At 46.0% G+C, this 13,926-nt stretch overlaps 1 protein-coding gene across 2 annotated transcripts in view; it reads left to right on the forward strand.

Moving 5' to 3' along the window:
* Positions 1 to 13,926, forward strand: part of tiam1a (TIAM Rac1 associated GEF 1a) — an 89,473-nt gene that overhangs the window by 41,482 nt on the left and 34,065 nt on the right. For both annotated transcript variants that reach the window (XM_015961661.3, XM_054730867.2), the window contains exons 8-15: positions 10 to 234; positions 2,223 to 2,408; positions 8,842 to 8,988; positions 9,127 to 9,201; positions 11,343 to 11,513; positions 11,765 to 11,869; positions 13,323 to 13,404; positions 13,613 to 13,699. In XM_015961661.3, coding sequence (XP_015817147.3) covers positions 10 to 234; positions 2,223 to 2,408; positions 8,842 to 8,988; positions 9,127 to 9,201; positions 11,343 to 11,513; positions 11,765 to 11,869; positions 13,323 to 13,404; positions 13,613 to 13,699 — 1,078 coding nt within the window. The remainder of the gene's footprint in view (positions 1 to 9; positions 235 to 2,222; positions 2,409 to 8,841; positions 8,989 to 9,126; positions 9,202 to 11,342; positions 11,514 to 11,764; positions 11,870 to 13,322; positions 13,405 to 13,612; positions 13,700 to 13,926) is intronic.

A 13,926-nucleotide genomic window follows, 5' to 3' on the forward strand; every position in this document is an offset into this window, starting at 1 on the left:
TTTTGCTAGACGTCAGGCCAAACTGAGCTGGAGAACTGGATCACAGCGATCCACTCTGCTTGCGCCACTGCCCTCGCCCGACATCACCACAGGGAGGACTCGGTGCGGCTGCTGAGAACGGAGGTGCGCAAGCTGGAGCAGAAGATTGACATGGATGAGAAGATGAAGAAGATGGGAGACATGCAGCTGACCACAATCACCGACGCCAAGAAAAGGAAGACCATACTAGAGCAGGTACACAAAGGATGATCGTCACGGTGTCTGATAGAAATTGTTTAAAAAGATTAACTAAAGCAGAAGTAGAAGGATATTGAAAAAAAAATCATCACCTGAAAGCTTTTCTTGTTTCTTCATATCACTGAATACACAGTTGGAAAATCAGTCTGATGTTGATGTAAATAAAGTTTTGGATCATGTTGCATTTAAAAATGTTGAAACACCTGAAGGACTTTAAATCTGGAAACATTTTACATTCCTTTGAAGTGCTCTGAAGTCATAGGCGCTGCGCGCCGATAGGCAAAGCAGGTGACTTGGCTTGTTGTCCTCAGGCCACAAAGGGCCACCAGAGGGCTGACAAACTGTGAATGCGTCAGCTCAAATTGTCAATTGGCAGCTCTGCTGGCCATCCCGCAGCCCCAGCCTGGGCCCTATCCAGTTGGTTGCTCTTCCCTGACTGGGCTCTCAGTTCAATTCAGTTGAGTCGCTTCAAAGGACCACACAAAGCAAACATTCCAATTGAGTACAGTTAATTATGCTAATTAGTCAAAAGTTTCCTATGTAAGGAACCCAGCAGAATGCATCGAGTCACTGACTCTCCCATGACATTGCGCTCTCCTGACAGACCCCTTCCCCGATGGGGGCCCTTCCCAGATTGGGGCCCTCACTTGACGTGGCCCTCCCCTTATGGGGTCCTTCTCTTTACTGGGCCTTCTTCTGATTGGGGTCCTCTCCTGACCATGCACTCTCCTGATTGGGGCCCTTCCATGATGGGGACCCTCTCTTGACTGGGCCTTCTCTTGATTGGGGCCCTTCCATGATGGGGACCCTCTCTTGACTGGGCCTTCTCCTGATTAGGGCCCTTCTCTGATGGGGACCCTCTCCTGATTGGGGCCTTCCTCTGATGGGGACCCTCTCTTGACTGGGCCTTCTCCTGATTGGGGCCTTCCTCTGATGGGGACCCTCTCTTGACTGGGCCTTCTCCTGATTGGGGCCCTCTCTTGACCATGCCCTCTCCTGATTGGGGCCCTCCTATGATGGGGACCCTCTCTTGACGGGGCCTTCCCCTTCCCTTTACTCAAGACTGGCCGTACTCTTCCTTTGCTTTTGTGAAGCGCCTCGTGGTTTTAATCTTGAGAGGTGATAAATACAATATTTTCTTTCTTTCTTTTAGAACAAATTCATTATAGAAGTTTTTTTAAGATGGATCCACTGATATCCAAATCAATTAAATGCAGAATAGTTGCCGTTTTTAAAGAAACACTTCTGTTTATATTTATTTATTTGGCAGACGCTGTTATCCAAAATGACGAACAATTGTTAACCGATAGGGCATGTTGTGATCTGTGAGGGAAACCAGAGTACCCGGAGGAAACCCGCGCATGCATGGGGAAAAGATGCAACTCCACTCAGAAAGGCCGCAGCCGAGGTTCGAACCTGCAACCTTCTTGCTGCGAGGCAACAGTGCTAACGACTGCGCCACCATGCAGCCTCTTCCATAAAGCCATACTAGTATAAGTAATATTAACCTTCAACCTCTATGAGTAAATCCTGACTTCTTTCATAATTAACACATGAAACCATTCAAACTTATAAATTAACATGCAAGTAGGTTGAATTTCAACATATGAAAGAAAGATCTGCTGTTTTAATTTGCTTGAAACCCAGGGACAAACAGGTTGTAGCAGGAACTAATGCAAATGAGTTTAGTTTGTGTGCGTCTGTTTCACCTCCCACGGCCCTCCCTCTGATGCTCTGCACATAACGCAGCAGGTCTTAACTGGTGGGGGCAGCATTGGTGAGTAATTCCTCTCCACAGGGGCTTCAGCACTCCCACATCTCTCTCCTCTCAGTGACCAAACAGCTATGCAACACCAAGTGAACCCTTTGTGCCAGATCTAGCTTTTCCTTTAATTTGATTTCGTCTCTGTTGTAATTTTCCTTTATTAGATAAATAAGGATCTTAACAGTAAAGTTTGCATAAACTTCACTTTTTGCTTCTCTAGATCTTCCTGTGGGAGCAGAATCTGGAGCGCTTCCACATCGATCTCTTCCGCTGTCGCTGCTATCTGGCCAGCCTGCAAGGCGGAGAGCCTCCCAATCCCAAACGCCTCCTGGGTTTCGCTTCGCGTCCAACCAAAGCGGCCATGGGTCGCCTTGGCATCTTTTCAGTATCTTCCTTCCACGCACTGGTACGGTTAAGAATAAAACTCGTACATAAACACAAATCACACACATGCGCCACGCTGCCCTTTCTAGGCTTTCCCCCAAGTAGCCTCGTGGTACTTTTACTCCTAAAGTACTTCAGAGTTCCCTGGTCTGAAACTCAAACACGCTTCACGTGTCTTTGCACGTTCCAGTTTCGTTCCCAACTGCCGACCCTCTTTCTGACAGCGCAGCTTGGAGAGTGGGCGTGTTTATGTGGCTGTGAATGCCTTGTCACAGACGCCTGCTACAAACAGGAATTTCTGAGTGCCCAACAATTCTTCACACTAATCCAAACATTACCCACTTAATGTAAAGTGAAAACAAGTATTTTTTATTATTATTATTTTTTGGCGCACAGGAAACCACCTTTGTATTTACTCACACAGAAATGTCCATAGCTCAGACTTACACACACGCAGATATCAGCATTCAAGACGTGCATGAAGACACTTTTCTTCAAAGTTTGAGATGAAAATCAAAACAAAACATTCCTTCAGGTTGTTCTCTCATGATGCTGCAGACAGCCGGGTGATTAGCTCGGAGTTTCACACCATGGTAGGTGGATTAGCAGAACTCCAAGAATGTACAAACTGAAACATCAACATGGAAAGAATGATTTAGATTGACAAACCATAACATTTAAACCACTAAGAGAACAAGGGTGTGGCATTACCTCATCACAGCGGCATCTGCCAAAGACAGAGGTTTATAAGAAATGAACGTGTTCGGTGTTTTGCGTGATGCCTTAATTACTGCAGATGCGATTTCTATTTCTTTACCCAAACACTCGGTTCATACTTTCCCCCCATGACCCGTCAACATCAGCTTGATTCCCTTCAGCTTTGTTTTTAACTGGAACATGAGCACCGTCTCACTGAAAAAACATGTTCATGAATCCTCTGAGGGACATGACAAAGAAAACAAGGTGTTGGCATGACCTGCAAGTTCACACAGACTCAGACAGATGCGTGAAAATGATGAGTGAATCGAGAAGAACTCTGTGACCTGATGGATGCTTTGTGGCATCGATGATTTAAAGGGGACAAATGGGACAAAACTCACCTTTAGGATTTTTTTTTTGCTGCCATGTGGGTTCTACTGCCTCCATAAATACTCCAAACCTGAAAAAACTGTGTATTCATTTTCTAGAAATGATGTGCTTACAATGCATTGTTTCAAAAAGTCCCCTCACAACGTAGAAACCATATCTCACGTGCAAGAAGGAGTTGCTGCTGGTGAAGCAGCAGCTCTACTCTGAGCCCCTCTTGGTTACTGGAGCTTCTCAGCTTGTAACAACCAAGTGGGGGGTGAGTGGGCGTGGCCAGATCTAGCTTGTTTTCTTAAAGTGACAGAGCCCTGAAATGGCTCATTCTGGAAGGTGCTGAAAATGTCAAGAATAAAACTGCTAACTTCACTTTAAGTAAAAGGAACTTCATGCAAAGAACTTCACAAACATGTTTGTTAGATTATAGGACTATTTTAACAAAGAAAAGAAGTCTGAACTGTTATAACAGGAAAAGCAGGACCATCACGGTTGTGCTTTAGAATATCAGTCATGAAAAGCAGACCAGAGTGATGAGCGAGATGCGTGAAAAGATTTCTGAGGCTTAATTTCGAACCTGATGGGAAGTTGGTGACTGGTTTTCCACACGCACACAGAAACCCACAGCATTTTAGTATTTTTGTGACTGGTGGATCAATACAGACTTGGTTTGTAAGCATCCCTGAGGCACTTTCCCACAAACAGGCTTAACACTCTCTGCCCCCTGCATGTTGTTGCATTGCTGTCTACTCTTGCTTCCTTTGTCCATCTATCTCCCTCAGTTTCCTCAGTAATAAATTACTTTGCTCCTTTTTTAAATGATAACTTTAATATTAATTATCTGATGTTCATGGAATTACAATCTTAGGTCAAAGAGACAGTATAAGAAAACAGACAGACAAAATAAAAAGAATTAAACAGACAGTTGACTTTCTTATATATGCAGTGAGCGCATGATCAGTGACTGCTGAACAGACACTAATGCAGCCTCTGTGTGTGCATACATGTGGTGAAAAAGCACAGTGATGTTGAGCTGCTCATAGTTCAGCATTCGCGTGTGAATTAACCCAGAAATGCCAAAAGCTTCTCTGTCTGTGGTCTGGTAGTAGGTCACAGAACAGGATGTGGGGTTGAATGCTTTTCATATATATATATATATATACTGAATGTCTGAAAATGTGTTTAATTTGCCTGAGCCATTGCCGTTTACACATACTGATCCTCCTTGAACCGTCACCTTATCGTGGTGGAGGAGTTTGAGTGCCCTAATGATCCTAGGAGCTATGTTGTCTGGGGCACTTAGTGCCCCTGGTAGGGTCTCCCATGACAAATTGGTCTTAGGTGAAGGGTGAGACAAAGAACGGTTCGAAGGATCTTTCATGGCGGTTAAAACGAAGAGTCGGAGTACCCGGCCCGGAGGGTTACCGGGGTCCCACCCTGGAGCCAGGCCTGGGGTTGGGGCCCGTGAGCGAGCGCCTGGTGGCCGGGCTTTCGCCCATGGGACCCGGCCGGGCCCAGCCCGAACCGGATACATGGGCTCGTCCAACTGTGGACCCACCACCCGCAGGAGGAACATGAAGGGTCCGGTGCAATGCGAATCGGGTGGCAGACCAAGGCGGGAGCCTTGGCGGTCCAAGCCCCGGACAAGAAAACTAGTTTTTGGGACATGGAACGTCACCTCGCTGGCGGGGAAGGAGCCGGAGCTTGTGGCAGAGGTTGAGCGGTACCGGCTAGATATAGTCGGACTCACCTCGACACATTGCATTGGCTCTGGAACCCGAGACCTGGAGAGGGGTTGGACACTCTACTTTGCTGGAGTTGCTCCGGGTGAGAGGCGGAGGGCTGGGGTTGGCTTTTTGTTAGCCCCGAGACTCTCTGCCTGTGTGTTGGGGTTTACCCCGGGGGACAAGAGGGTAGCTTCCTTGCGCCTTCGGGTCGGGGAACGGGTCCTGACTGTTGTTTGTGCTTATGGGCCAAATATCAGTTCAGAGTACCCACCCTTTTTGGAGTCCCTGGGACGAGTGCTAGATAGTGCTCCATCAGGGGACTCCATTGTCCTGCTGGGGGACTTCAATGCTCACGTGGGCAATGACAGCTTGACCTGGAGGGATGTGATTGGGAGGAACGGCCCACCTAATCTGAACTCGAGCGGTGTTTTGTTATTGGACTTCTGTGCAAGCCGCAGTTTGGCCATAACGAACACCATGTTCGAACATAAGGATGCCCACCGGTACACTTGGTACCAGGGCAGCCTAGGTCACAGGTCGATGATAGATTTTGTAGTCGTATCATCTGACCTGCGGCCGTATGTTTTGGACACCCGAGTGAAGAGAGGGACGGAGCTGTCAACTGATCACCACCTGGTGGTGAGTTGGATCAGATGGCAAGGGAACATGCCGCGTAGACCTGGCAGACCCAAACGCATAGTGAGGGTCTGCTGGGAACGCCTGGCAGAAGAACCTGTCAAGACGGTCTTCAACTCCCACCTCCGGCAGAGCTTTGACCACGTCCCGAGAGCAGTGGGGGACATTGAGTCCGAGTGGGCCTTGTTCCACTCTGCGATTGTCGAGGCGGCTGTTGCTAGCTGTGGTCGTAAGGTGGCCGGTGCCAGTCGTGGTGGCAACCCCCGTACCCGCTGGTGGACACCAGAGGTTCGGGGAGCCGTCAGGCTGAAGAAGGAGGCCTACAGGGCGTGGCTGGTCTGTGGGTCTCCGGAGGCAGCAGACAGGTACCGGATAGCCAAGCGGAGTGCAGCAGTGGCAGTTGCCGAGGCAAAATCTCGGGCGTGGGAGGAGTTTGGTGAGGCCATGGAGAAAGACTATCGATCGGCTCCAAAGAAGTTCTGGCAAACTGTCCGGCGCCTCAGGAGAGGAAGGCAGCAACTCGCTCACACTGTTTACAGTGGGGATGGGGAGCTGCTGACGTCAACAGAGGCTATTGTCGGACGGTGGAAGGAATACTTTGAGGAGCTCCTCAATCCCACCAATGCGCATTCCGAGGAGGAACCAGAGCTGGGAGGCCTGGGGATGGACTGTCCGATCTCGGGGGCAGAAGTTGCTGAGGTAGTCAAACAACTACACAGCGGCGGAGCCCCGGGGGCGGATGAGGTTCGTCCAGGGTATCTCAAGGCTATGGATGTTGTAGGGCTGTCATGGTTGACACGTCTCTACAACATTGCGTGGTCATCGGGGGCAGTTCCTAGGGAGTGGCAGACCGGGGTGGTGGTCCCCATCTTTAAGAAGGGTGACCTGAGGGTGTGTTCCAACTATAGGGGGATCACACTCCTCAGCCTCCCTGGAAAGGTCTACTCCAAGGTACTGGAGAGGAGGGTCCGATCGATAGTTGAATCTCAGATAGAGGAGGAGCAATGTGGTTTTCGTCCTGGCCGTGGAACTGTGGACCAGCTCTATACCCTTGCAAGGGTGATGGAGGGGGCATGTGAGTTTGCCCAACCAATCCACATGTGCTTTGTGAATTTGGAGAAGGCTTATGACCGTGTCCCCAGGGGCACCCTGTGGGGGACGCTCCAGGAGTATGGGGTGGGTGGCTTTCTGTTAAGGGCCATTCAGTCCCTTTACCAGAGGAGCGTGAGTTTGGTCCGCATAGCCGGTAGTAAGTTGGACCTGTTGCCGGTGAGGGTTGGACTCCGCCAGGGCTGCCCTTTGTCACCGGTTCTGTTCATCACTTTTATGGACAGAATTTCTAGACGCAGCCGTGGTGTGGAGTGTGTCGAGTTTGGTGGCAGGAGAATCTCGTCTCTGCTTTTTGCGGATGATGTGGTCCTCCTAGCTTCATCCAGCTCTGACCTTCAGCTCTTGCTGGGTAGGTTCGCGGCCGAATGTGAAGCGGCTGGGATGAGGATCAGCACCTCCAAATCTGAGACCATGGTTCTCGACCGGAAAAGGGTGGCTTGCCACCTCCGGGTCGGGGGAGAGGTCCTACCTCAAGTGGAGGAGTTTAAGTATCTCGGGGTCTTGTTCACGAGTGAGGGTAGGAGGGATCGGGAGATCGACAGGCGGATTGGTTCGGCGTCTGCAGTGATGCGGACGCTGAGCCGATCTGTCGTGGGGAAGAGGGAGCTGAGCCAGAAAGCCAGGCTCTCGATCTACCGGTCGATCTACGTCCCAATCCTCACCTATGGTCATGAGCTTTGGGTAATGACCGAAAGAACGAGATTGCGGATACAAGCGGCCGAAATGAGTTTCCTCCGTAGGGTGGCCGGGCTCAGCCTTAGAGATAGGGTGAGGAGCTCGGACATTCGGGAGGGACTCGGAGTAGAACCGCTGCTCCTCCGGATCGAAAGGAGCCAGTTGAGGTGGTTTGGGCATCTGGTCAGGATGCCTCCTGGACGCCTCCCCGGGGAGGTGTTTCGGGCATGTCCTGCCGGCAGAAGGCCCCCGGGTCGACCCAGGACACGTTGGAGAGGTTACATCTCCAATCTGGTCCGGGAACGCCTTGGGGTCCTGCCGGAGGAGCTGGTGGACAAGGCCGGGGAGAGGACGGCCTGGAGCTCCCTAGTTGGGATGCTGCCCCCGCGACCCGGACCCGGATAAGCGGAGGAAGACGAAGACGAAGATGAAGACGAAGACATACTGATCGGATTAGTTAACCTTATTTGAAGTGGCATGCAAACCAATTGCTGTTTAAAAAAGGCATCTTACATGAATGAATGCCTTTTCAGTTGTTTCTTGAGAAAAAAAAACTCTGGCTTTGAGTCTTCCTCATTAGTATTCAGGGTATGTTAAGATCTTGCCTCCGATTGGCTAACAGCAACGCAACTCTTCCATTTCCTTTGTTCACTCTGCTATGTTGATGTTTGATCTACATATATAACCCAAGCCTGAAGGAGTTGTGCTATGTGGTGGAGTTGCTAATGCTAATGTTAGCATCTACTAGCCAAGGTGTGCTCTGCTGTCTCCTGGTTGCAAAATTCAACACCGCCTTCTGAATTTCAATAAAGTTTATCTAATTTTCGTAAAACTACAGACTAATAAAATGCAAGAAAGGAAAAAAAAGAAGAAAAACTGTCTTTTATATGTATATATGGAGCCTAAGTCTCCTCCCCTTCTGGTCAGCTCATGGGTCCCCGGAAGAACAAACTACAAAGCTACTCCCTGTAGTACGCCTCTCAAGATAAAAATCACGAAGCACTTCACAAAAAACAAAGAAATTTAAATATAAAAAGATTTCAAAAAAATTATTAAAAATATGTTTCAAATAAGAAAAAATAAATAAAAATTGTGATAAAAAATGTAAGGAAATGGTGAGAGAGAGAATGAATAGGAAAGAGGGAAATCAGTGGAGTGCACCTCCACCCAGACGCAGACACTTTTGGTATTTGATTCAGATGTTTTCTGTGATTGTCTCTTTCGCAGGTCTCTGCCCGCACAGAAAATAGCATCAGGAGGAGAAGTCAGCCTTTGCCTCGTAACTTCAGCAAACGGCGTAGCCGTTTCTCCTCCCTCTGGGGTCTGGACACCGTCTCCAAGAGGAAGATCAAGGCGCACCCTTCAATCGAGCAGGTTTTCACAGTTTACTGTCTGATTTAAGAATGACAACAACAGAATTTCGGTTAGATTTTTAAACAGCTTCATAGTTACGAAACTAATATTAGACCAATGCTTTAAAACATGCAATCATCTGAATTAATGTGGTTTCAGGTGTTTAAGGATCGTATCGAGCCCGTGAGAAAACCACTAGAGAGCATGTTTGAGGACTCCGCCAGTGAGAAATCAGTAAGTCTCAAACAACTTTATTACTCATTAGTGCCTCGACAATAAAACTCTACCTTTTAACAGAGACCTATACGATTTCAACGAATTGATGTAAAATCAGGAGTTTTAGTACTTGTTATTAAAAGAGTGAGAAAAGGTTAGAGCTCGATATTGAAGAAGATACAAGCCAGTTGGTGTCATCATAAGTAGGTCACATTTTCTTTTGTCACTCTTCCCATCCTGCAGCCAAAGTGAGATAAAAAAGGACACGACAGCCAGTGTTTGTGTCTGTACAGTAATGCTCTTCCCAAGGCTGAAACACAAACTTCCTTTGGTATTTGCTACAGAGAATCAGAGCTCTGCTAGCTTGAGGCTAATCACTCGTCATTGTTTGCCTTTCTTGTAAACCAAGAGAAAGACCACTGGAGCATCTGATGAACCCTTTGTGCTTGCATAATGAGATAGCGGCTTGCAAAGACCCCGAGGCCAGAAGCAGAGCTGGATTTTCCACCTCCCTTCACCCAACTGAGATGGCTTTGGTGCTCCGGCTCTTAATTTGGCAGGTTATCTGGGGAACGCACAAAATCCATGCACCCTTTTGCACCAGCGAGCATTTCTTTGAGGTCACTCTCAAGCACTCGCTCTAATGTTTTTAGACATCGGCTTTTCCTCTCGATGAGGAGCGATCTGAGAATTTAGCAAACTTATGAAACTTAAAAAATTGTCACATCTTTTCGCTAAACCACTAAACAGCTGTGGGTTTCCAAACCTTCATCAGTAAATACAGATGGTCAAATAAAAGTCATACATTGGCGTTGAAACGTCCCTGCTTATTTTATTCGTTTTAGCCTGAGGCGATTCCATCTCTATCAGAGTCCATCAAGTAGAGAAAAAATCCTTTCTGCTAATTCCACTGAGACAAATTCGATCCGATCTTTGCGGATCATTAGCTCAGATTATGCAGACATTAGCTACTAGGACCTGGAGGTTTCACACCATCTGTGCGCTCACGTGTCCGCTGTTTTGACAGTAATTCATAAAAAACTGAAAATTAAATTTTAACCAAGAGAACTGGCTAAGCTCAGGTCACCACAAGGCTGTGAGTAAACTTGTGGTATTTTAACTCAAAGATAAACATCCTGTTGGTTCTGCAAGGACAGATAACTCTGTTTTTAATGAGAACTGATGAAAAGGTGAAGTGGACGTGGGAGAGGAGAGCCAAGCCTCTGTCTGAACCCTGAAAACTAGAGCAATATAGCTCATCCCCCAGTGGCAGGTTGAGAGATCAATTTTCTTCCACCCATACTTTGACTCTGCAGACAGATGACCGTAAAGGACCGCGTCGGGAAAAGAATGCCGCAATTTGTGGCGATGTAAAGTAGAAAAAATGTTGCGAACTCAGGAAGAAAATGCAAACATACAGATGTACCAACGCGATTGGGTTCACATCCTATAGACTTGTCCGAACTGCGATTCTACATTTGTTCCTGGGAATCCTTTTGTTAGCTTAGGAGGGAATGAGAGACCACAAGATTTTATTACACCTCCTGGAAGCCCTTCATCACCCCAGCAGAGGAATCCCAGATAGGCCAGGAGGCAAGCCAGATGGTGCCGAGCAACCCTGGGAGTTCAGGGAGTTGGGGGAGGTACTGGTTATCCCCCCCCCCCCCCCCCCAGCCTGTTGTCTGTCTGGGAAAATGTGTCTTTTTCTTTGCGTATCCATGTTTTTTTGTGTGCTTGCTTCTAGATATAGCTCACCCATAAAACCCTAACGTTTTTTTCTGTTGCACGGATTCAAACTCACACAAGTTTTGGTCGATTTCAGCGGAGACTGCACAGCATAACTGTTGACCGTCAGCAGATTACACAGTTTGAAGGGAAATAAAAGGAGGGGGAGTTGATGGAGTGATGCACAGATAGGGGGAAAGGGCAGCAGAAGGAGACGCAGTGATTAATGGAGGGGTCGGTACGATGAAAGAATGAATGTCTGGATGCCGTTACTTGATAGCAGCAGATGCATTACGGGTCAAACTGATGTAATGTCAACAGACTGTTGAGAAAGGCCAATGAATTCACAGATCATAGTTTTGAATTTAGATTTATAATAATAGCCTCATTTTGTCTGTTTTCACTCATCACGTGCGTACGTGTTGGATTTTCAGAAGAAAACCGAAGACTCCGTGAAAAGTCTTTCCAGCCCAAATGTGGACCGTGACATTTGGGTTCCCCATCAGCTGAAGCCATCCTGGGTGTGTTTGCCTAACAACCAGCCCGTCCTGGTCGTCATACAGCCGGGTGAGACAGCAGTGGATGTCCTGAGCTGCATCTGTGAGGTAGGACAGTGATGGGAGTGTCACTTTAATCACTATATTGGACTGTAGTATTAGCTAGGTCTCTTGTAATTACAAGTCAAGAGCAAGAAACTGCTTCTTCAGTTTTCCCGCAATTTGCCAGTTCCTGTGCATTCAGTTACTTTCTTGTGTGTTGACACATGCATGTAAACACCTCAGAGAGAATACACCTCTAGATTTTAGTGTAACTCCACTTTTTTCATTAAAGTTGTGTGTATTGTCTTCTCTTCCAGATCCATAAGTTTGAGCCCTCTTGTCACTACCTACGAGTGAAAGTTTGGGTTGACAACCAGATGCTCTTTTATGTTCCTAGATTTGAAGAGGACATCTCTGATTTGGTAAAAAAACAAAACATAATCGAGCCCTTTGACACGTGGACGCTAGCTAACACCCTGATATGAAATAATCAGATGTTTGCAGAAGATGAAAATAGTCTTCTACCGCCTTATCCGGCTTTAGCTTCAAAAAGAAAGTCATTATGAGAGATGTTCAGATCAGATCTACATCAAACTATCTTGACTTGTGACCTCAGAAGGCTGTGTCGATTTTGAGGCCAGGAGAGAGCAGAGCGCATCATGACTAGTAGACGCTAACCATTAGCATTAGCAACTCCGCAACATGGCGGAATGCATTCAGGCTTGTGTTTTTTGTGGAGATAAAACATCAACGTTGCATTTTTTACCCAAGAAAGAAGAGTGAATGAAGGAAGTGGAAGAGTCACACTGCTGTTAGCCAATCAGAGATGAGATGGTCATCATGAATATTAATGAGTAAGACTCAATCCCCCACACCTCCAACTAACTTCTACTTCCTTAAATAATAGCGCCAGAGCGTTCCTTCCACAGGAAAAAAACTCGCAAGTGATTGACCAGGTCAAATGTATCGAAATAAGGAGTGTATTCACACATTCAGTTATCTAGTTTATATTCTATGTAAAAACATAATTATTGTGCTACAGTCTGCATTAATACACAGTACCTCATTTAGGTTTCACTTTCACCGTATTATTAATACATGCTCGTGACCTTATGAAAAGATATGGATGCAAACATGAGCATGTTTCATGACCTGGATTTGGATTTGATATGCCTTGCACGCAAAATTCCCAGAATGCAAAAAAGCCATTTTTGCAATGTGCTATAAATAATGTAAAATGATTCTGAGTATATTGTGCACACTGAAAGAAACCCATTTGTGTGATATTGTATGTGTGTGTGTGTGTGTGTGTGTGTGTGTGTGTGTGTGTGTGTGTGTGTGCGCGCGTGTGTGTTTTCATTAAAAAGCATTCTCACTTGCTAGAAAAATGCCTTTCCTTCATATAATTCCTGAAATAAACTCTTTGTGGTGGAGCTGTGTAGGTGATGCTCTGAACCTTTTCTGAAAACACAATTACCATCTATCTGTGTTCCACGTCAAGAGCCTGTTTTATCCTCCTGCTTTGATCAGTGGCTCATTTCACCCTCTTTCATGCTTAGCCCATGATATTGCATTATTATTTCTCCTCGGCGAAGGCTGCTGCACACTGCGGACGTCTCTTCTCAATTTTTCTTCATACACACAGCTGCGCTTCAGCTCGTCTGCTGAGAGGTTGCAACCTCGCCTGAACACTCTCAGACTTGACCTGGATTTTGACCCCACGACCTTCATATGCACCATATCCACTAAGGGGGCCGAATAATGCATGAGCCATTTCATACTTTATTAAGAGTTATAGCATAGCCTTGATGTCAAATATATCACCACAGTCTCTTTTTTCCTTCAATAAAATATAATATAAATGTGTGTGTGCAGGTCTACAAAGAGATTGAGATTTGCCCCAAAGTCACCAAGGTGATCCGGTTCAACAAAGCCGAGTCGAGCACCATCGGATACGGTACGAATGGCAGCAGTCCTCAGTCCTGTAACAAATTGATTTCTTAATGGATTTTATTGAGTCGTGCTTTGATAATTACTGAAAGAGAATGACCCAGTGAAAACACAAGTGGGTCTAATCGCTTCATTTTGATGCCGCAGCGGTGCACGCTTTCACAGAGATTTAAATAAATAGAAATGACTCTGTTTTCAATTATTTGTGTTTATAGGATTTTCTGTGGCAGTAATAGATGAAGATGGGGTGCAGAAGCTTCATATTACTGAGGTGAAATCAGGAGGACTGGCTTCGATCAAAGGTAAACAAACTATATATATATATATATATATATATATATATATATATATATATATATATATAAATACATATATATATGTATTTATATATATACGTATATATATACATATACGTATATATATATACGTATATATATACATATATACATATATATATATATATATATATACATATATATATACATATATATATATATATATATATACATATATATATATATATATATAT

This window comes from Nothobranchius furzeri, chromosome 10, assembly GCF_043380555.1.
Source record: "Nothobranchius furzeri strain GRZ-AD chromosome 10, NfurGRZ-RIMD1, whole genome shotgun sequence".
Classification (NCBI taxonomy): domain Eukaryota; kingdom Metazoa; phylum Chordata; class Actinopteri; order Cyprinodontiformes; family Nothobranchiidae; genus Nothobranchius; species Nothobranchius furzeri.